Source organism: Vanacampus margaritifer, chromosome 19 (assembly GCF_051991255.1).
Source record: "Vanacampus margaritifer isolate UIUO_Vmar chromosome 19, RoL_Vmar_1.0, whole genome shotgun sequence".
NCBI lineage: Eukaryota > Metazoa > Chordata > Actinopteri > Syngnathiformes > Syngnathidae > Vanacampus > Vanacampus margaritifer.
Genome location: NC_135450.1, coordinates 1,547,200 through 1,571,414, shown reverse-complemented (window position 1 = coordinate 1,571,414; position 24,215 = coordinate 1,547,200). Strand labels below are relative to the sequence as shown.

Sequence of the window (24,215 nt, the reverse complement as noted above, 5' to 3'; positions counted from 1 at the left end):
TTTGTCGGTTGGAAATCCATTTGATGTATCTTTTGTAATTCTGAACACTCTCGTTCCCATTCGACATTCCATGTACACTGGCACACAATGTGGGGCAAATGAGGGCATGTAGAAGTTTCATTTCACATCTTTGTTCGCCCAATTTTGCACCCATGAACGGCACACGTGTGCACCATTGTGAAGAGTTTGTGAAAATCCAGAATGAATGAACATAATGAATGAATCAAAGTAACTTGTAGTAAAAACCAAAGGCGTGCGTGCTGGGTCGATAAGTGAGGGTTGGTGACGTCATTTGGTTACTATGTATACAGCTCTGGTCATTCAGGCAACAGCCCCTTTGAGCGCCGATTTCTTAGTGAGGGGTGGAGCAAAAGTCTGACTTCCTGTTGAGTAATACTTTAAAGACGAATCGAAGGGACGAGCGGAATGTGGAAATGACGACAACGAAAGGATCATTACCAGAGAGAGCGCCCGCGGCTAACCAGACCAAGGGTGCGGCCGACTCGCGGGAGCCCGGCCAGCCTGAAGCTGCAGTGGCGCTTGCGGCAAGCGGGTGTCTATTGTTTTTCGTTCGTATTATTACTATTAGTATGCCCTCTTCTTCTCCGCAAACGATCCCATTTTTGACTCCCTAGACATAAACGAAAACTCACCAAGCTTTGCACACTCTTTGGGTACGGCGATATTATAAAGTTGTCATAATGACATGGCTCCATAGCGCCCCCTACTGGACAAAAAATAAAAACCAATCCCGGCACGTTTAGCCTGCAGCTACAAAAATTGGCAGGCACGTGTAGCACCCTGAGACGGCCATATCCTAAATAGTACAGGAAGCGAGATAGGAATGTTTCAATGTCCAATTTTGGCTCATTCACAGGGGTCATACATTTGACCCCTTTTCCAAGACTATACATTCAATTGAGTTCAAACTTGGCCTGTATCATCTCAAGACCTGGGGCAACACTTGGAGAAAAAAATCTTGAGTTTTGTACGAGTGTTTTTATATTACAAGGGCCTCAAACTTTTCTTTGAAACTGAGTTTCATATTTGCTTTGCCACAAAGGAGAAAATGTTTACGCCCCTGTACATACCTCAAAAAAATCCAAAACTTCTCATGCAAGTTAAGTCACGACCTGAAGGCATCTATATGATAATATTCGCTTACATCTATATCACCACCGAGTGGTGATAAAAATTTACATTTTCATGTACTGCACCAGTGAAAGAAATCCAAATTTGTCACAAAAGTCTTAACATGTTGGTCATGACCCATATTGTGACTTTTTGGCAAAAGGTGTGGCCATGACGGTGCTGCAAAATCTGATGATTCACCGTGACATTAAAAGCTGCTCTAACTTGACCCAGATGATCCTATCGTCTCTAAATTTCACACATTTGACGAGAGTCCAGTCCTGAAGACATCTACAAACTTATATTTCATCATAGTCATAGCGCCCTCTACTGGCCAAATGAAATACATTTTTTTTTCCTTTGAAGTTGTTCTCCAACCGGGTTAACCAGATCTACCTCATATTGGCTCAGAAGACAGTTTAGGCCTTTATGATGTTGCAACACGAAGTTTGTGACTTTTCAAGAATCACTGTGGACGGGGCTACACACTGTTTGCCAAGAACACAACGCCGAGTTTGAGGGCCTAAACATGCACAGCGACTCGTAAAACTTGGCACACACATTTGGCCTGGCAAAATGAACAATATGTTATCATGTATTGTACGATTTTTGCAAAAAAGCTCACTAGCACCCCCTACTAATTTTTAACAAAGCAGCCCCGGTTGTACGTTTAAGCAAGATCTACGACAATTTTTAGGTATATGAGGGAGCCCAGGAGCGCAGGTGAAAGATTCAAATCCAACTCAAATGGGGGGCAAGGTTTACAGTTTTTATTGAACAAAAGGAGCTTGACGCATAACTGAACACTAACAAAAAGCGACGTGACAAAAGGTCAACATGTATCTACAGAAAAACAAAATAACTAACCAAGGAAGGTAGGCTGCCAGACCCGATGGGCACGCCGAAGGTGGACAGAGGGGATGGAGACATCGCTCTCCTGGGAAGGGAACACGGGTGACTGATATCCATAAGCTGTCTTAAAAGGCGACATACCTGTGGCCAAACTGATGAGAGAATTGTGTGCATACACCACCCAGGGGAGGTGGAATGACCAGGGTGATGGTAGTAGACGCAACGGAGCGCAGCTCCTAAGTCCTGGTTGACCCGCTCTGTCTGGCCATTAGACTGAGGGTGGTACCCAGACGAAAGACTCACTGTGGCACCCATTGCCTTGCAGAAAGCCCTCCAAACTTGGGAAACAAACTGAGGACCTCTGTCAGAAACCAAGTCCGATGGAATGCCGTGAACCCGGAAAACGTGGTCGATAAGCAGGTTAGCAGTTTCCAGCGAAGAAGGCAACTTTGGGAGAGGAATGAAGTGTGCCATTTTGGAGAACCGGTCAACAACACTAAAAATCACAGTCTTTCCTCGGGACATGGGAAGACCGGTGACAAAGTCCAGTGCAACATGTGACCATAGGCGGGATAGGATGGGCAATGGGTGTAGCAGACCAGCTGAGGAACGGTGAGACGACTTGTTGCGGGCGCAAACAGAACATGCTGTGACAAATTCCTGAATGTCCTTATTAACCCCAGGCCACCAAAACTTCTGGGAAACGTGCGGTTTATACCAGGATGGAGACTTTAGACTCATGTTCCCATTGCAAAACTTCTCTCCTTAGCTCCTGTGGCACAAACAGCTTGCCAGTTGGACATCCCTAAGGCACACAAATGTCTTTCAAGGTGTTGGTCACCCTTTTCTCCACCTACCACAGGTACAATCGTCTCAGGGGTGGTGTCCACCTCATCCAAACTGAAATTTCTCGACAGTGCATCAGGTTTGATGTTACGGGAACCCGGGCGGTAGGTAATTGAGAAGTTCAAGCGGGTCAGGAACAGGGCCCAACGTCCGCGACAAGGATTCAGTCTTCGGACTGCTTGGATATAGGCCAGGTTCTTGTGGTCAGTAAACACCACGAAAGGCTCAGCTGCACCCTCCAGGCAGTGCCTCCACTCCTGAAGTGCCAGAACAATGGCAAGTAGCTCCCCATTACCAACATCATAGTTACGTTCTGCAGGACTGAGGCGACGCGAGAAGAAGGAGCAGGGATGAACCTTCTTGTCAACTGGGGTCCTCTGTGACAGAACTGCCCCTGCTCCTGAATCTGAGGCATCCACTTCTACAATGAAAAGTTGGATCAGGGTGAGAAAGAACGGATGCATTGGTAAACAGACGTTTTAACTCAAACACAGACTCGGCTTCTGGGGCCCAACTGAAAGGTCTCTTTACTGATGTAAGCCTTGTCAAAGGTTCTGCCTTACAACTATAATTGCGGATGAATCGCCTATAGAAATTGGCGAACCTGATAGATATTATAACATTTTTAATACTTCATTTTATTTTATTAACCATTGTTACACATTATTAACATTTTAATTTTTTATATTAACCTTGTCGAAATGTTTTGTGTCCTGTGCAGAGCAGATGGTGTTGATTTCGGTATAATCTGACCTTAAACTGGGTCATACTATTTAGTCTAAAAAAGTTCCTTCTCAGCGCTTTGTGCGAAAACACATTTGGTCCTTGAGAACAGAATCTGTTTTGAACACCCACACCTGACTCTGTTTTCGCCATCGCTCACGGAAAAGTACCAGAGAGTATGTTTTGTCTACAAATGAAAGAGAGGAGGTCTTTTTAACTATAAGAAACCGTTGTGCACGCGGAAGAGCTACATTTGACGCTCTGAATCCCACGATGTTTAAGTGATGATTAGAGGCAGTTATTTGTCCAGAGAATCTCTGTTTTTTATTAAATCATTTTTGCAAAGGTGTATTTTTCTTACATTAAATCTATCTTCATTTTTGGAACACGCAAAGAGGACAAAATTCTAGATTCCTCTTCAAAATGGTGACCCCCGACGTAGCGACATTTTACACCGGGGCGTTCAAAGACGGGAAGAATTCCCCGGCCACATATTAATTACGGTAAGTGGACACTTTATCCACGTTTTAGGAATTCTGTCTGTTTCAGAACGCTGCGGCTGATAAATTCGTCTTGCAAAATTATATTGAGGATGGAATTTGTGTAAGAAAAATAGTGATAAATTTTGAAATCGTGTGTTTGGACGCGAAGTCCCAGATTTCGGATTTTACCACGGTGTTTGAACTATACACGTGGTGACGTAGCATTGTATACGGAAATGCTGTCATGTTAGATTGTACGCGATCGCTCAAAATCAGTTTGAGAAGCTTTTGTTTTTACAATTTTGTTTCTACAAACGATGGATACGTAGATAATTGATTTGAAGTCTATGTATATGTGTTTACGTTGTATTGTACGCGATCGCTCGGAAATCAGTCTGGGAAGCATTTTGTTTTTATAATTTTGTTTTTACAGACGATAGATACGTAGATAATTGATTTGAAGTCTATGTATATGTGGTTAAGTTGTTGAAGTTGAGAGGAAGTCAGCTTGGAAAGCATTTTTGTTTTTACAAGCGTTAGGTATTTGGATTATTGGTTTGAAGTCCATATATATGTGTTTAAGTTGAGGGGAAGTCGGCTTGAAAAGCATTTTTGTCTTTACAAGAAAAGCATTTTGTTTTTACAAGCAGTAGATTCTTGGGTGATTAGAAATGAACCTTGAATAAAAGTAAGTCGCCGATAGACGCAACAGGAAGTACGACTGCTGTTATGTAATCGGGACAAGCTCAATTTATGGAAGTCAGATTGACATAAAACAGATTTAATACGCCGCTTTTAGATCAGACGATAGGTCTATGAATATTCGTTATTAAAATTCTTAGACAAGACTGTTCAGATGTGAAAAAACAGTTATCCGGATTTTATATGTTTTGGTATTGAAGGAATTGTTTGATTACTATATTAAGTGTAATCTTTGCGTGTTCAAAATAATTGTATCCGAGATCTGATGAACAAGGTTCCTTGCAAGGATTTATTTAAAAGCTTCCAAAGACACCGTTAGGACACCACATCTGAATGCAATGTGATGACCCCAAGTGTGTGTCAATCTACAGAACATCGACTCATTTATACTCAAAAGATAAAAGGTTCCTCTTCCCCTCCTAAGTTGATGAAAGGACAGACATGTCGACTCCTAGTGAACAAAGGTGTGATGTTATTAGTAAGCAGACGTTTACATACAGACATGTTGATTCCAGGTTGGACAAAGGTGTAATCTTATTAGTAAACAGACATTTACATACAGTTCCCCTTCTTGACTGGGGGAACAAATGCAATTAGGATCTAACCCCAGACTTTTAGACTCCAATGACAAAAGGCTCTGATAACATCATGCACATTCCTATCTTCAATAGCTTTGAGGGTGAGAGGATAAAATAAAGTTCACAAAATCATTATTCCACTATATTATTTTAAACACTCATGATTATATCACATTGATATGCCTATAAGTAAATTCAAAAACAGTAAAACATCAAATTGAAAATGTTAAATGTATTCAGTCCTACCATTGAACTTCTATAAGTTCAAAAACCGGACATTTAATCCCACAATAGTCTAGAGAGAAAGTCCAGCGCGGATCTTGATCGTCGCAAAATGAAGCAATGTTTATGTGTGGAGTTTAGAAATAAGAATAGCAGGTGAGAGAGAGAAAGATAGATAGAGGGGCTTAGCAGTCAAAATTCAGTATGATTCATTAAAAAATTCGGTGGAAGGGGCATAATAAATGGGAGGCATAACACTATGTGATGTGGTTAAGTGTCACGACGCAATAGCAGATGTGTCCGTCCCTCGAAGCCATCTCCTGATGAAGGTCTTGTTGAATGAAAAGTGCGTTCGACAGTTGGTCTTTTTTTTTTTTTAAAAGAGGCTTTGTCAGCCTCTTTCCGAACCCTGGCTCACTGCCAGAGATCGCAAGAAAGGTCATGGGACTTCATTCCCAGTGTGACTCAATCCGTGCCCAGGGAAAAGGCACTCCAATGAATCTTCTTTCAGCGACCTCCTCCGTGTGCCCAGGGAAAAGGCACTCCAAACGGGTGTGGTGGGATCCGTTAGATGGCTCCAATTGGTGTGGGCGCAGATCAGCAGCTTAGTCAACCCCCTCGGTCGGGGTCAATTGATGTGATTGATGAGCCTGGGACCTCATGTGGCTCCCACTATTATGATCAGCAAACCACATCGACCATTTTTTCACCATATCTGAAAGCAAAATCATTATCATTTAGTCACTTATAACATACAGTCTTCATTCTTTACTTTGAAAAGAGCACCTGGTAATTTTTAGCAAATGTTAATTGTTTCTATATCTTATGAAGTGTTCCTAGGAAACCCTTATGATGGTAGATAATGATTAATCAAATATTTTACCATGATATTTACTGTTGTAGATTTAGCATAAATGTGCTCTTTGTCGTACATCAAATTTCTGTATTTTTAACGCTGGTTTCTTATTATAGCAGTGTAAATCATTTAAAAACAACATCATCTTAACTCAGAACTATTCATGTCCGGCCGGGCCATGAACAGTCTGAGAAGAGATTTATACTTATACCTTAAATAAACACTGCAGTCCTGCAGTTCATTTTTACAACTTGTCTCATAAAATAATGTCCACCAGGTGTCCCAATGTTCCTTCCACACCTAAATGGCAAATTCCATGGGCTCTAGAAATTATACTTTTCAATTGTTTCTGAAATTGAATATACTTACCGTATTTCTGCTATAAGGGTCGTCTTTTGTCATCTTTGTAGAACTTACTTTTCCTCCCATGGTCAAAATCCTCTCCATTCTCTGCCTGTAAATTCCTCACACCAAACTTCATTCTCACATCAGACTTCCTTTTCAACCATACACAGACAGACCAGTCATTCCCCCATCTGATAAAGATCAATTTTGATCATTTCAGACCTGAATGTGAAAAGCCGCTTCCAAATTGCTGCTTCAAAGAGGAAAAAACAGACACCTTGTGTCCTGTAGATTAGGAAAAACAACCAAATTGTGACAATTTGGCCAACACCAGAACTATAAAAAGATCTCCAGCTGAGCTAGCCATGAGCCATCAAAACAAAAGCCTTTGAGGCAATAGTTTGTAATGTAAATTTGAATCCTGTTCAGGCAACTTAAAGTGAGAAAAACAACTCAAGCAGATGTAAATTAAGATACTGCAGCGGAGGACTTTTAGGGTCAGGAAGAGAAGAAAATCTTTTTTTTAAACAACCCCATTAATCTATTGCAGGTCACAAATCTTCCAAATATCTGCCATCTCAACTAGTAAAAGAAACGAGTTATAATCAGAAAAACAAAACAAAATCCCTACTTTAAACCAACCAAAAAGTATTCTTAAAATGCTACCTAACCTCACCTCTTCTACAGAGTAGTGGGGGCTTGTAAAAACACAGCAGGCAACTTTGCAGATCATGACCCAATTAAAAATCAGTGCTGCGACCTAAATCAAAAATTAAAAATTTAACCAGCAAATTCGCCGTAAGTGTTCCATATCTGAGTCCACTCTGAGAAGCCAAAGTTATAAAAGAGAAATGGGAAAAAAAAAAATAGAAGGCCAAATTCAACAAGCATCAAACAACGGAAAATATAGTATTACAGATTAAAATAAATTTTATACTACCCTAATTCACATAAGCTGTTCTCAATTTCCGAAACTGCGTTGCTATAGATCACATCTTCCCTTCTGACATAGTACAGAGTGCAAATGTCTACAAACAGAATACAACATACGACCTCAGGCACCAAACTCAGATGATTCCAGAACTTTGAGTCCACAACTGGAGTTCATATTCCTTCCTGTCCTTGTCGATAGCAGTTTATGCAGCGCAAAGTTCAAAGCGGGCACTGGGCTTTGCGTACTGGAGTTCTCAGGAAAAGTTCATCATGGCAGAATCGATGATAATCCTGTCTGCTCAAAAAGTTGCTGGACATTATGCTCAAACAATGCACAAGAGTCATTGAACAGTCACAGGACGAGCGGATTTACAGTGTACCATCCTTTTCGCAGTCCGTGTGGTCACTTCCCCCCCGAAAGTGACCATTGTTCAGTTCGCCGTCCACTCTGTGCACCAAGCATAGCAGGAGAATGCTGTTCATTCCATTTCCAGCACTTTTTGGTTGAGTCACCCAAGTGAAACACCTTTCAGTCAAAGATTGAACCTGCTCGAAACACTACACCTCGTAACAGACAGAGGAAGATGAGATCATTGCAAGAGAACACTGCTTGTTGTCATAGCAAGATAACACTGCTTGTTGTCATTCAATTTCCAAGAAAAAATAAAATAAAAAATTCCCCCAAAATCTTTTGTTTTTCAAACTATTTTTAATTTATTCATTTATTTATTTTGTGGTTTTATTTGAATTTGATCACTACACTATAGCAAGTAGTAGTACTATATTTACGCATATGTCTACCATAGACATCTTCATTACGGGTTACCTCAAATTTAAGAAAATGTGACAGCTGTCAGTCACCCTGGCCACTTGGAGGAAAGTCCTCTCCAGACTTCTAGAATGGGACTCAGATAAGGACAAAGGTTAAATCATTTTCACACCTACGAATAAGTTATCAGAGATGCAGGGGAAATATAAAAATCAAAAATGAAAAGTCTATTTCAATTAAAATTTGGTTTTATTACTTATTCAACTATATTAAAATTTGGTTTTATTACTCATTCAACTATAAAAAACACAGATCTGATTTTAAAAATAATATGATAGTGGCCTGTAGTTAACACCTAGACCTCTATATCCTTCCGCATAACAGGAACAATTTGATTTTAACAGATTAGCATTAGAAGACCCCTGCTATTCACACACACAACAGACTACAAGTCTCCCAAATGGAGACAATGGGAGAGAGGACTAAACTTATCACACACCCCTCCCCACAGGAGACAAAAAGGAGAGAGAGAGAAGGGGGGCGGAAGAAAAACTTATCATACACACTCCCCTGTCCTTTTTTATCTAGTTTAATTTAATTTTAACAGACAACAGTACAAATCACCACCTTCTTAAGACAGCAGCTCACGGCCCCCATCCTTTCAAAATATACAGATTTCCTGCTACCATTCTTTTTCACCCTTTTTTGAGGACAAAGAAACTGGAGAGAGAGGAAATTTTTTCCACCTCTTTTCCATTGAAACCTACTCTTTACCTCTTCCTACAAAACGCCATTCATATACATCCTATCTTATCTCGCTCATTTTTGGAGACACAAAATACCTGCCTTCCAACAAACTCAGTCCTCCTTTCACTTAACTTCAGTTCCTCTCCATTGTCATAAAGGCATTCAGGAGAAAAAACACAAAACCAAGAAGAAATCAAATCCCCCCTTTAAACTCACAATTCACACATGCTTCACATATTCACAGTTTCAACTCACCAAACTAGACCCAGAACACACTCACACACAACACAAACTCCTCAACTTAATTCAGTGGCGTCTCAGTTGTTGAACCAATTCAAAAGACCATAATTCTCACCGCAACGTTGCTCATTTCTCCTCCAAAAAATAAAATAACCACAGACGAACACAAACCTCTCCGAAGTGCGCACTCATTTGTAAAATACACCATTACTTCGTCGAATAATAACATCACCACGTACGTATAGCTCAAATGTCGACTTATTCGCGCACAATCCATCGCAACGTTACGGCTGCGACACAGACACGTCGCGCACATTGTAAGACAACCAACGAAAAACCGCGTGGCCACAACACACCATGGAGCTTAACAAACAAACGCGTACACTCAACAATTCATTTCTAAGCCAAGAGCTCTCGCTTGGTTCAAATTTTCCCCGCGGGTCATCTTTCACAGTCAACACTTCATCCAATTTATGTTCCAATTTCTTAACAGATGCGGCTGCCCGCAGCTAACTCATCCTTAGCCTTAAAAACAGATTCGCGCGGTAGCGTCTTACCAAAAACTCATCTCCTGTACATGGCAACTCGTACGCTAGCAGAGCCGCTAGCTTAGCATCAGCCTCCTCATTCTCAAAAATCACTTAACACCGCCATCCGCGCAACTTTCACAGAGCTACCCAACGCTAACATTCTAGCACAACCCAACATTTGGTCCACGACCCCACACCGTCTAACTTTTCTTCCATTCGAAGAAACTATAGATGTGTTTTTCACGGAGGTAATCAGCGTCTGGCGCTGTTTACACAATCAAATTCCACGAACACACCACATTTTACAACGGTGAGAACCAACCACTATCACAATTAGTGCGCATTCAAACATTTAAAAGAGTTTCATACTTACGTTGACGCCGTGGTGGAAATGCGTCCAGCATCATGAACTCACTGTTCGCTTAGCGACCAATTCTGACTCTCGGCCGGAAGTCTATGCAAACCGAACCTCCTTAGTTACGGTCGAATTTTTTCGTCCATAATATGTAGTAATTAGTCGTTTTTAATATTTATAAAGTCAGTGACGTCTCACTTATGATACTACAATATAACAGATCAAAACTATTCTCATTAATCCCCCCAAAAAAATTATTATTATATTTTTTTTTTTTCCTCAGAAAAATAAAAACAAGACGAAAATAAAACAGATCTGCGCGACTTTAATAAATATATCCAGGATCTTCACGGACTTACTTCTCACACAGCACTCGAACCGTAGTAATTAATCCTATATTCGCCGTGGAAATTCAATATCATATGCCGTTTCAAACGGTGGAGCGCTCCTTTCAGCTAAACAAAATTATCCAAAAACAATAAATATCGCGATCTCTCGATTTCTTAGCAATAGCATTTATAAATAATAAAAGCTATGCGTCAACCTGTATCCCTGAAAATAAATACTGCTTTAAGATGATCACAAAGCAGTCTCTTGGCTCCTTCGCAGCGAAAAGTTGTTTCCAACTCTACATGTACTTAACAATTGCCTCAGAAATGCAGGGACTTACAATCTCTAAGATTCCTTCAGAACGAGACTGCCGTGTTTTCTGTAATTTTTAATAAAACGCCTGCTTCAGCCCGTTTGCCACAATCCGTCTTAATTGTGCACAATCCATCGTAACGTTACGTACCTCATCTGCGCATGCGTCTACCTGCTGAACAAATCTATTCAAGAATCTAACGGTTTCTTAACAGCGGCGTAAGTCCGCTGCGTCTACCTGTGCCTCTTAGTACCAAATTTATAACAGCGGCGTACGTACGCTGTGTCAATTTATACCTCTTAATATCAAATTTATCCAAGAATCTCTCGACTTCTTAGCAGCGGCGCAAATCCGCTGCGTCTGCCTGTGTTTCCCTTTCAGCGCAACAACCAACGTAATGACACTTCTGTAAACAATGCTGTCGTCACCACGTACGTGTACAGTTCGAACCCCGTAGTAAAATCCGAAATCAGGGACTTCGTGTCCAACACAACGACTTCAAATTTTCACCTTTTCACACAGATCTCATCTCCAATGTAATTTTGCAAGACGAATACCAGCTGCAGCGACTCGAAACAGACAGAATTCCTCAAACGTGGATAAATGTCCACTCACCGTAATTAATTAGGCGCCTGGAATTGTATCCGTCCGTGAACGCCACAGCCCGCAACGTCGCTCGTCGGGGTCACCAAATGAAGGAATTGTTTGATTACTATATTAAGTGTAATCTTTGCGTGTTCAAAATAATTGTATCCGAGATCTGATGAACAAGGTTCCTTGCAAGGATTTATTTAAAAGCTTCCAAAGACACCGTTAGGACACCACATCTGAATGCAAGTGATGACCCCAAGTGTGTGTCAATCTACAGAACATCGACTCATTTATACTCAAAAGATAAAAGGTTCCTCTTCCCCTCCTAAGTTGATGAAAGGACAGACATGTCGACTCCTAGTGAACAAATGTGTGATGTTATTAGTAAGCAGACGTTTACATACAGACATGTTGATTCCAGGTTGGACAAAGGTGTAATCTTATTAGTAAACAGACATTTACATACAGTTCCCCTTCTTGACTGGGGGAACAAATGCAATTAGGATCTAACCCCAGACTTTTAGACTCCAATGACAAAAGGCTCTGATAACATCATGCACATTCCTATCTTCAATAGCTTTGAGGGTGAGAGGATAAAATAAAGTTCACAAAATCATTATTCCACTATATTATTTTAAACACTCATGATTATATCACATTGATATGCCTATAAGTAAATTCAAAAACAGTAAAACATCAAATTGAAAATGTTAAATGTCTTCAGTATGTCGTACAAAGCGACATATCTTGTCTGTTCGTAGTATGTGTTTGTTTGTATGCCGTCTTGTCGGTGAAGCACGGTAAAATCTTAAAGTGACCGCGACGAGAACAGTTGACTAATTCTGTTATGAGTGAGACGTCACTTCATTTTTAAATATTAATACGACTTAGCTACAATATAAGACAATATAATATAATATAATAAGCTATAAAATACGGGCAATAATTAATAGAAAGTATGGACACTATTTGAGAACTACAAAAATGGTTGGAGCCGAATGCCGCGTCATGAGGCGACAGGGAGTTGCGAGCGCATGCGCATCTGCGATCGGGGAAATGCCCAGTAGACATATCCGGGGTTTGAAAAACTAATAAAATGGATATACGATTGCGGTGGAATAAATCTTATGGCGCCGTTATAAGCTACGGTAAGTTAATTTTATTAATGGGGGACGTTGAGGTTTGCGCCGCCAGGCGTTCGAAGTAAAATACGAGATATAAGAACGCGTTTACGAGTGGAATAAAAACGACACATAATCGTGTATTTTTGGATAAGATGATGATGAATAATGCTAGAATACTAGCTTTAGGTATTTTTGTGAAGTTATAACCATTTATATAACTTTAAATAATGACTTAAAATGTTGGGGCTACGGTACGCTTTTATTCTGAAGGACTAAATGATTTGACCTGATATTGCTTCCGCTAGTCGGAACTAAAGCTTCCGGATTAAATATTACCGTAAAATAATGACATAAAATCTATTTAATACTGAACGACGGGACTTGATTATATTGTGGAAAAGGTTAGTTTATTCTAATAAGATAAGGCATTTGTTTGATGGTTTTAATGACGGCAATTTAACTTTGAATGTGCGTAGAAGACTAGCACTTGTTAAGAGTGTTATGAGTGTATGTAATTTTTATATAGAGGAGAGTCCCAGACGTAGCCTTAAGAAAAGTGTATTAAATAATGATTAATGCTGAAATGTTGCTTTGCAAATAAAATAACTGTATAATACAAATTTACGCAATAAAACAGATGAAACAGTTTAACTCTTTGACTGCCAGACGTTTTCAAAAACGGGTTGTCGCCAGTGCCAGCCGATTTAAGCATTTTGAGTGATCTTTCAAGGTCCACAGAAAATGTTGTGTTTGGACTATGGAAGCACACATCCAACCAAATGAAAGATTGGACTCTCATCTTTCATCAGAAAAAAAAAGTTTGTTTCTACCTTATTCCGTTCTTCAGTAATCAACAATAGAAAATGGTTACTTTCACCGAAATTCTCTGTTTTGAAACAAAAAACGGAGAAAAAGAGCTTTTTGTGAAACGATGTTATTTCATGCACTCTAGTGAATTGTACACTTCTTTTTGTCCATGAATGATGCCACAAACACCTAAATAGTGCTTTACTTCTGTAAAACGCTTTCACCAACAATGAAAAAGTGTTTTTTGATTGCAAAATGCGTTTATTTCCATTCAACAGTGTAACAATTTGCCAAAACAATTTCGCAAACTATTTACAAATGTGTGCAACTGTGGTACTACTTACAATTATGTGGATGTATCAAATACAGTTTTTCTTTTTGTAACGCTCTCCTGTGTACAAGGAGACGCCAGGACTCGCACACAGTTTACTTTCACTTTCGCATTGGTCCGTTTTGCGTGCAAACGTTACACTTTCTTGACGGCCTTATTTTCCGGGGAATAAAAAGCAAGTAGCAGACTGTACACACTTCCTCCGATGAATATGCATTGGACTCGGGGCACTCTCCGTCGTCCGATCGAACGTCCGCCTGTGCGTGCTCGGTTGCGCTTCGCGTTACGACACCGTCATAGCCGCCGCGTCAGCGGTTCCAATTTCGCTGTCAAGCTTGGATTCACCTTCATCATCATCGTCATCAATGTACTCTTTTAGCGTTGGTCGATGCCTTTTGTCTTGTAAGTGTAGAGCTGCTTGCAAACGCTCGCCATTGCCCGTTCCCTCCTCCATCTAGCTCCATCTAACGTCTTCTACTGCCGCGTCAATGCTTTCCAACCACGGAGTCACCATCATCTTCATCATCGATGATGATCATCGTCATCAACAATGTGCTCTTTTAGCGATGCTTTTGGTCTTTGAAAAAAACGGCTCTGGCGTTAGCTCCTCGCGACCGGCCGCCATTTTTCCTTTGTTTTCCATTCTGATCTCCTGCTCAACGCTCTAGCTCCGCCTCTACTGACGTCCACCCGATCTTGTCAAAAGAGAGTCATCGCTGCCCTCTAGGGGCCAAAAATAGTCATTAGGCTCACGAGACCTGCTTAAAACTTTCAGGAGAGCTCCGTAAGCCTTCCCAGCACCCGTTTCAAAAAAAAAATAAATAAAAATGGGGGGACGTCTTTTAACGTCTTGTAGTAAAAGAGTTAATAAACGCTAAACGGGATAAATTAATTAGACGGTAAAATTACTAATAAGATTTTCACGCTAAAACGACGAGCTTCAGGGTCTGCGTCAAATAATTAAGCGACATTACATGAACTATTAGCGTAACTAATTTTATGAGCCCTCATTTAAATCTCCTAGCTGACCACTAGGTGTCACCCTTTAATAAATTGATGACGTGAGGTCAATTTGAAAATTATAGTTGTTGTGACTCATTTTGACCACCAGATGTCCCCCTTTTTCAAATTAAAAATGCCAAAAGCCAATCAACCTTTGTAATGAGGTAAAATAAAATGTTTTTATAAAAGGAAGATGTTAATTGTGTGATTGTTAATCTGCTTTTAAAGTTTAATGAGAAAATATATATTTAACTTTTTTGGATTATTTTTATATTAGATAGTTTAGTCTCTACTCTCCTATTTTAATAATAATAATAATAATAATAATAATAATAATAATAACTAAAAACGAATAACTTGGATGGCGACTAATGTGGAATAATTCTTTATATAGTTGATTGTTTTTCCCTTATGATTTTTCTCGTACGCGAGAACATTATTTAACCTTGAAACATCTTTTCAGAAGCGGCTATCACCCATTAGAAGGAGTGGAGACGACAAATTCCTTATCTCCCGTCCTAGGGATGAAGTAATGTGTTAATTATAATTTAAAAATGAGTTTTTCCCATGTTTATAAATAGAAAAATAATTTTAATCTCTCCTGAATATATTTAACCTTTGAATTCGACATTTGAAGTCTCATTTCAGAATTGAACTACGATACTCTGGAAGATTGGACCGTTTCATGGGGAAGCTATCTGGAAGAATCACATTTTTGACATAACTTGAGGTGCTATGTAATTAAAAAAATCATTCCTGCTTTGATGTTTGACTAAAGGCTGACTTTACGGGCTGCGGCCTCCATTGAGAAAACATTAATTGAAAACTACACACTTATTAATTGACTATATTTGTAAATTGTTAGAGTGTATATGTCCTATCTCATCCTAAGTATTATTTATGAAGGTATGAAAAACATATTAAATTAAATATTGTAAACCATAACAAATATTGACATATAATTAGCAATTATTTAAAATTGTAAACTTTCATTGTTTTAATTATTTTATTTTATTTTTTATTTTTTTCTTCCCCCTTCTCAAAATTTTTTGAAATTTTTTTTGAATAAAGGAAGTTTTTGTTTTTAATATTTACTGACATGTTATAACCTAAATACTGTTGGGGCAGATTTGAATGTTTTCAGTCGAGTGAGGGTCATTGGTCGGGGTCATTATTTCAAAACAAGTCAACTGGCGGGACACAGATCTCTTCAAAACAAAACCCCCACCAACAAAGAAACTGCAAATGCTACCACCAGCAGAGGGACGAGGTGCGGCCATCCCCTGATCAGCGCTCCACCTGCTCGGGCTGCCACCTGATGGAGAGCAGAGGTTCCTGACGCCACCTGGTGGAAAGTTTCCACAATGACTGCACCCTGAACTCACATGCAAAAGTCTTAAATGAAAAACTGCTCCAATGCTTCCTTAATGCATTCCTGCGTCCCGAACTGTCCTGTGCCTTGAGTTAGTGATACCAGACCATATGATGTGATATTGACTGTTTACACTGCACTCTATATTTTTTGACAGATATAAGGTGATAACATTTACAGTAAAACATTTCGTAAAAATAACGAACTGATTGATAACACTATATACACACAGATTTATTACATTTTAAAAACGTTTGATGTCTATTTTGATTTGATCTGATTTGTTTATCTCTGTCTATTTTAAAACAGTCAGCTTTTTGGACAAACATCAACAAGGGGGACTAGCAAGCTTAATGGTAACATTAAAACTAAGGGCAACTTTATGTATCAATAATATTTGATGGATTGGCTGAAAACTGAAATTCTTTGTAAAATTCATTGGCTTAAGCTACAATATTTTTATAGTACAAAAGATAATACAGGTAAATTTCGTCTGGTTTCAGAAATTGAAAACAGCTAATGTGAATAAAGATAAGATAAAATTTATTTCAATCTTAATTATTATATTTTACGCTTATTGAATTTAGTCTTTTAATATTTTCCAAATTTTCTTTTGAAATTTGAATAGTTGCTTGGGGCGCATTGTCGAATTTACTGGTTAAATGTAACATTTTCCCCTCTTTTTAAACAAAAAAACAAGCAAAATTTATTTACTGCAGAACTTGTATATTATTAGAGTCTGAAAAATTCTCTAAGTCGATTTTTTCAGATGGGGGAATTATTGGTCGGTCTGGGTATATCGTTGCGAAGGACACAAACAGTCCATGTTGAATTAAATAAATATAAAATTAAAAGTTAGTCTTAATGTGATAATTATAGATAGTCCGTGAGAATGAATTTTACAGGAGGACAATTGGGGATTTCCTTGACCATGGAGAAGGAGTAAGTTTTGGCAGGGACGGCGAAAATAAGGTGAATATGTTCCATTTCTATTTTCCCCTGGGGCCCTGGGGTTAGATGTTATTTTTTGATTTTATTTGTTGGCGAAAGTTGCATTTATTTAATGGCTGGAAGCACATTCATGCTATATCTATAACAGTAAATATTATAATAAAACATTTCAATAATCATTATATTCTGTAAACAAAATTGGCCTCGTCAGATTTGAATTGGCTAAGATTTTCATTTTTTGCATTAATGAATGTGCTTAGGTCATTAAAGTCAGCCAAAGGCTGGATCCTAATTGAATGTCACAACAAACAGAATTTTTTCCCACAGGACAGGCCTACAGAACTTTACTAACATTTACTAACTCCTAACTAATACCACACTCAAAAAGAAGGGATGTGAATAAATGTTTATTAGTGACTAATGAAAATGTCCTGCGCCCAGAATGAGGTGATGGAAGGGTCAATCTAGTCCAGTCCACGGGGCACCTGGTTCCACATCTTGCCTATCAGACCAGCAGGGGGTCCGCTTTCTGCTCAACCCCCACCATCAGGAGCCAGCCACCAGCGGGAGCCAACTGAGAAACCAGTAAACTGCTCCAGTGACCAGACGTGCCAGCTGAGAGGCCATTCAACTGCTTCCAGTTCCCACCAGACGACATGAGGATTACCCAATGGAGATAGGAGGAATGTGTCCCTTTTCCGGGGCGTTCCACAAAGAATGAGTCACACCTTGGGCCCGGTGATCATCTCTGGCAGTTGATGTGGGTTCTAAAAAAGCTGAAGGATCCATCCATCCATCCATCCATTCCCTTGACCGCTTGTCCTCACAAGGATTGTGAGGGTACTGGAGCCTATCCCAACTGGCTTCGGGCAGTAGGCGGGGTGCAACCTGAACAAGTTGCCAGCCAATCGCAAAGCTGAAGGACTCGGTTTGAAAAAACAAACGCAAGAACGAAAACGGAACTGACAAACGTCAACAAAAACTTCCCTAGCCCAAACGACAACAAGTCTTCAATCGCGTCTCCAATTGCACGTACATAATGACACTCTTTCTCATACTGACAGTCATGCCAATTTGCTATTTCTGGGATCCCCCACCACAATTTTTAACATAATCACAACACATTGTCTTCATATATGATATGCTTATTTTACTGAAAGAAAAATCTTTTAATGAATCACATTGTTTTGACATATGACTGACCTCCTCTCCTGCTAAAAAGAATGTTTTTTATTTATTTTTTTCCCTTTTATTCTACTGTTGCACCTGCCATTGCGATGATGAAGATCCCGCTGGAATCCTTTGGTAAAAATGTTTAATTGTTTAGTTGTTGGGCTTTATTTAAAAAGCCCAAAGGGCGGACTGATAGATATTATAACATTTTTAATACTTCATTTTATTTTATTAACCATTGTTACACATTATTAACATTTTAATTCTTTATATTAACCTTGTCGAAATGTTTTGTGTCCTGTGCAGAGCAGATGGTGTTGATTTTGGTATAATCTGACCTTAAACTGGGTCATACTATTTAGTCTAAAAAAGTTCCTTCTCAGCGCTTGGTGCGAAAACACATTTGGTCCTTGAGAACAGAATCTGTTTTGAACACCCACACCTGACTCTGTTTTCGCCATCGCTCACGGAAAAGTACCAGAGAGTATGTTTTGTCTACAAATGAAAGAGAGGAGGTCTTTTTAACTATAAGAAACCGTTGTGCACGCGGAAGAGCTACATTTGACGCTCTGAATCCCATGATGTTTAAGTGATGATTAGAGGCAGTTATTTGTCCAGAGATTCTCAGTTTTTTATTAAATCATTTTTGCAAAGGTGTATTTTTCTTACATTAAACCTATCTTCATTTTTGGAACACGCAAAGAGGACAAAATTCTAGATTCCTCTTCAAACCCCAGGAACCTTTGCAAGTGCTTCCTTGATGTAGGGGACGGCCATTCGACCACAGCCTGGATATTAGCTGGTTCAGCTCTGGCCCTTCTCCACAATGAACCCCAGAAACCGAACAGAAGAAGAGTGGAATTTACATTTCTCAGCCTTTACGTACAACCGGTTCTCAAGTAGCCGTTGCAACACCAGCCAAACATGCTGCTGATGTTCCTCGAGAGATCTGGAAAATATAAGAATATCATCCATCCAAATAGACAAAGCAGAATTGGCCAATCATGTCATGGAGAACATAGTTTATCAAATTCTGAAAAAACGCAGGTGCATTAGTAAGGCCGAAGGGCATTACCAGATATTCAAAATGCCCCATGGGAGTGTTGAATGCCGTCTTTCACTCCTCTCCTTCTCTAATCCTTACCAAATGATAAGCATTGCGCAGGTCTAGTTTGGTAAAAATGGAGGCAGAATGTAGAGGAGTAAACGCAGAGTCCATAAGTGGCAAAGGATACTTATTCTTTACAGTTATGTCGTTAAGCCCTCTGTAGTCTATGCACGGATGGAGCGTTTTATCTTTCTTGTCTATGAAAAAAAAGAATCCGGCTGCCACTGGAGAGGTTGATGGCCGAATAAGTCCAGATGCCAGTGACAACGAAATATATTCTTTTAGGGTTTCTTGTTCAGTTTTCCACACCTGATAAAGTCTAGCGTTAGGCAATGGTGCATTGGGTACCAGCTCCATCGCACAATCATATGGGCGATGTGGTGGAAGAGATTGAACCTGGTCCTTACTAAACACTAATTTAAGGTCATGATATTTAGTGGGCACAGAAGCCAAAGCTATTGGAGACAATTATTTCTTTTGTGTAATAGAACCAGTGGCATGCAAGCAGTTACAATAACAGAACAAGCTCCAACTGACTATTTTAGGTACAGTGATACCTCAGCTCACGAACTTAATTGGTTCCCAGAAAGTGTGTGTGAGGCGAAAAGTTCGTCTTCCAAACATTTATTTCCCATAGGAAACCATTAAAATGAGAATAATCCGTTCCCAGGTCCCCATAAAACATAATTTTCTACTAAATAAGCCTTAAAACTACACAAAATATACCTTATTTTATGTATAATAAATGTGCTATTGTATTGTAATTAAAGAAATACACTGTACTGTATAATAAAGTTGTTTTATTTGCCTTTGTGATGGTAGTTGATGGCTTGATGGAATGGAGTGGGAGGAGGAGGGAGGGAGGGAGTTACTTTTAAAAGGAGAGTCACCTTCCATAAGGACTGTAGGTAACTCAACCTCCGGTGTGGCTTCTCTTCTTTGCTTCTTAGGAGACTCTTTATCCTTTGTGCTGACTAAAAACCTCTTAATTGACACCTGTTGCTTTCTGAGTTGTAAGGTCTTACGAAACTGAGGCATCACATTATCATTCATCATGTTGATGATTCTCATAGCCACAGTCTTTTCTGAATGGTACTGTTCGATAAAAGCCTGCACATCACTCCACTTAGTTAACATGGTCTTGATGCTCTCACTTGATGCTGCAGCCATCTCCTCCTCCTCGCATGATTTGGTTCGTCCGCCGAAAACTAGTTCGTCAGCTGAGACTATATGCTCGCGAATTTAATGTTCGTGAGGCGAAAAGTTCGTGAGCTGAAGCGTTCGTCAGCCGAGGTATCACTGTATCTGCCAATTTCTGTTTAGATTGTGAATCTTAAAACAGGTTAGCCCCAGTACTACAGGCGCGGATTGCAGAGGCATAACAAAAAAAAAACGTCTAGACTCATGATGGATACCGGACAAAACTAACCCCTACAATTCGGTCTCGTGTGTAACCACAAAAAGCCCATTCCCGTTGAGATCGTGCACCTCTTTGACCTTGTCTAATTTGATGAGACTGCCCCAGAGTCGCTCAATGACCGAGAAGTCCACAAAACAATCATCTGCACCAAATTAAACCAATGCTGTAACCTCCATGCTGTTGCTGTTACTGGAAATAATTCCAGGGAGTTGAAGTCTTTTACTAGAAGTATCGCCCTTTGTTCCTGTAGGAGCAGCATCTGCCTCGAGATACTCACAGTCTGTAGACAGACGTTGGGAGGTGGATGGGTACAGAGGATGGGCCTTCGAACCACTTTGATGAATGGAAACCAAATCCTGATGTTCGTTCCTGGGGCCCTGGGATGGTCTTGCAAAACAGTACAGACAGATGAGCCCTCATGCGCCGGATGCGTTCCCTTGAGCTCAGCCGTCCTCCCCCTAGTAGCATGGCATCCACAGCAGCGCCATCGCTCCCACTGGCTGGTTCTGGAACTCCAAGTCACGTTCACGTCTTCTTTCACAAAGTCGATTATCAAGTCTAATAGCCAAGCTAATCACGTCTTCCAAATTAGCAGTCTCGTCTCGTACAGCCAGTTCATCTTTAATCACTGGGCTGCGAAAAATACCGCAGATGGCTGTGTCGTTAAAACCACTCTCTGCTGCAAAAATGCGAAAAGTAATCAGTACGAGTACTCAGCAACTGAAAGTGTGACTTGTGAAAAATCCAACAGGCGATTGCCTGCCTCTCTGCCTTTAACAGGGTGGTCGAACACTCTTTTAAATTCTTCGACTAAGGTAGAAAATGCAGAACGAACCTCAGGATGCCGATTGCTGATTGCCATGGCCCATGCAGCTGCCTTGTCAGTAAGCAAACTCATAATAAATGCGACTTGCGAGCGATAAGTTGCGCAAGTTCGTGGCTGCTGGTCAAAAACTAGTAAACATTGATGGAGGAATTGACCACATGAACCAAGTTCCCCAGTATATCGTGTCGGATGAGGAATGGATGGTTTGCCTGGAAAAGCTACCGGCTTGCAAGCAGAAAGGTGAGCACAAACCTGATCTAAGCGTAAGCAGAGGTTGTTAGTCAACACGTTAATGGCTGACATGATCTCCCGGAGGGAGCGATCATGTAGATTAACAAGCTCTTGATGGCTTGACAAAACCTGTAACACTTGCTCTGAGTTTGCTGAATCCATGTTATGGCCAAGTTACTCTGTTAGGCGTTCGCAAAAGTGCAGGTGAAAGATTCAAATGCAACTCAAATGGGGGGCAAGGTTTACAGTTTTTAATTGAACAAAAGGAGCTTGACGCATAACTGAACACTAACAAAAAGCGGCGTGACAAAAGGTCATGTACCGAAAAACAAAATAATTAACCAAGGAAGGTGGGCGGAGTACCACGGGAGGAAGATAGGCTACTAACTAAGATTAAGAATGAAAACAAAAAGACCTACACAAGGTGCGTACAAATCAACAACCAGAACAATCACTGCAGTACTTACAAGAAACTACAGAAGACCAAAATTACTTGCCGGTAGGAACTAGGAGATAACCGGTAAAAGCACGAGAGTAACAAAATGCTTAGGCAATGGCAAGCAGCAAGAACAATAACTTGGCAATCTTCCTCTCGTGAGTCCTGTGTCTAAATAGCCTGCTGATTAGGATTGCCTATAGCTGAGACACAGGAACTCCACCCACCGACACTCCAGGAAAACTATTAAAAATAAAAATAAAAAGACAGTAAACAAATGACCAGCAGAGGGCAGAACGAAACAAGACATGACAGTAGTGAGCTATGAATTTTTGAATGTCACATTTTTTTGCCAATTTTTGCACATTTACAGGGGGCATACTTTTGCCCATTTTTCCTACAGTTTTCAGCCGATTTACTTCAAACTTAGCCTGGACCATGTCAAGACCTTGCCCATCATCAGGGGCAAAAAATCTTGACCCTTAGAAAAACTATTTGACCGGGACCGGCATCATTTTTTGTGTTTCATATTTTTTTCGCCATGAAAGACGAATGCGTAGTAACTCCTTGGTACATGCCCCAAACAATCCAAAACTTTACATGTATGTTATGTTTATAGTCACAACCTGAAAGTATGTCTATGAAAATAGTCAGTTATAAATATAGCGCCACCTAGACCTTGGGTCGACAAAAAAATTACGACACATAAGGTATTTTGTCCAAAATTTGGATACTCCTTGTAAGTGTGATAACTAAGTCATTTATGAATATTTTTTTTTAACTTTCCATCACTCAAAATGTTCAGTGGCATCAGACTTATCAATACATATGTACTTTTTATTTATTTATTTATTTTTTATGCCCTCTATGGACAATACAAGCAATATTGTGCTATGAGTAAAATTAACGATGATGTGTTTAAAAAAATGCAAATCAGAGCTACTCATTGCCCAAAAATAAAAACGGACGCAGATTTTTTAGGGTCTTAACATTGACCAAAACTCTTTGAGCGCTACCCACTCATCAAACCTGGCAAAAAAATAAAAAACAATCCATATGTAAAAGTATATTATGCCATTTTAAAAGAAAATTTGGCTTTGAATGTACCTGTACCCCAATGTGCCTGTACCCCAATGTGCAAGTACCCCAAAGTGGCCCAGGCTGTGAGGGCCCTTTATAGCTGCTCGCAGCTCTAGTTATTATTATTATTATAATATTTTATTTTAGTGCGATGTGTTTGGAGGACCAAAACTGCTAAAATTCAAAATAAATAAATAACTAACCTATAACCTACCCCCTGTGGCGTCACCCCAGATGGTCGGCACGTCGCGTAGAAAAATTACGTAAATACACACCGCACCGACACCGACTATTACGTACCTTCAGCACATGCGCGAAAAGTAATTCCACTGCGTACCATCAGCGGTGGTAGTGTTAGATATTATTAACATTTAAATTCTTTATTTTCATATATTAACCATTGTTATACATTATTAAACTTTTTAATTCTTTATATTAACCATGTCGAAATGTTTTGTAGATGTGAGGTAGTGTTGAACTCAGTATAATTTGACCTTAACCTAAGCTGGTAAATTGTTTGGTCTAAAAAATTCCTTCTCAGCGTTCTGTGCGAAAACACATTTAGTCCTTGAGAACAAAATCTGCTTCGAACACACACACCCCTGACTCTGTTTTCGCCATCGCTCATGGAAAAGTACCCAGAGAGTATGTTTTGTCTACAAATGAAAGAGAGGCGGTCTGTTTAACTATAAGAAGCCATTTTACACGCGGAAGAGACACATTCGGCACTCTGAAATTCCACCTGTTATGTGATGTTTGGAGTCTGTCACGATGTCCAGAGATCTGTTTTTTTATTAACTCTTTTACTG

General features: G+C 39.8%; 1 protein-coding gene across 1 annotated transcript in view; it reads left to right on the top strand.

Moving 5' to 3' along the window:
• The window catches only part of epha7 (eph receptor A7), a 148,537-nt gene extending 129,501 nt beyond the window's left edge, over nucleotides 1-19,036 (top strand). The window contains exon 18 of the mRNA XM_077551869.1: nucleotides 17,574-19,036. Within this exon, the coding sequence (XP_077407995.1) occupies nucleotides 17,574-17,578 (5 nt within the window). The 3' untranslated portion in view covers nucleotides 17,579-19,036. The remainder of the gene's footprint in view (nucleotides 1-17,573) is intronic.
• Nucleotides 19,037-24,215: the final 5,179 nt, after the last annotated feature.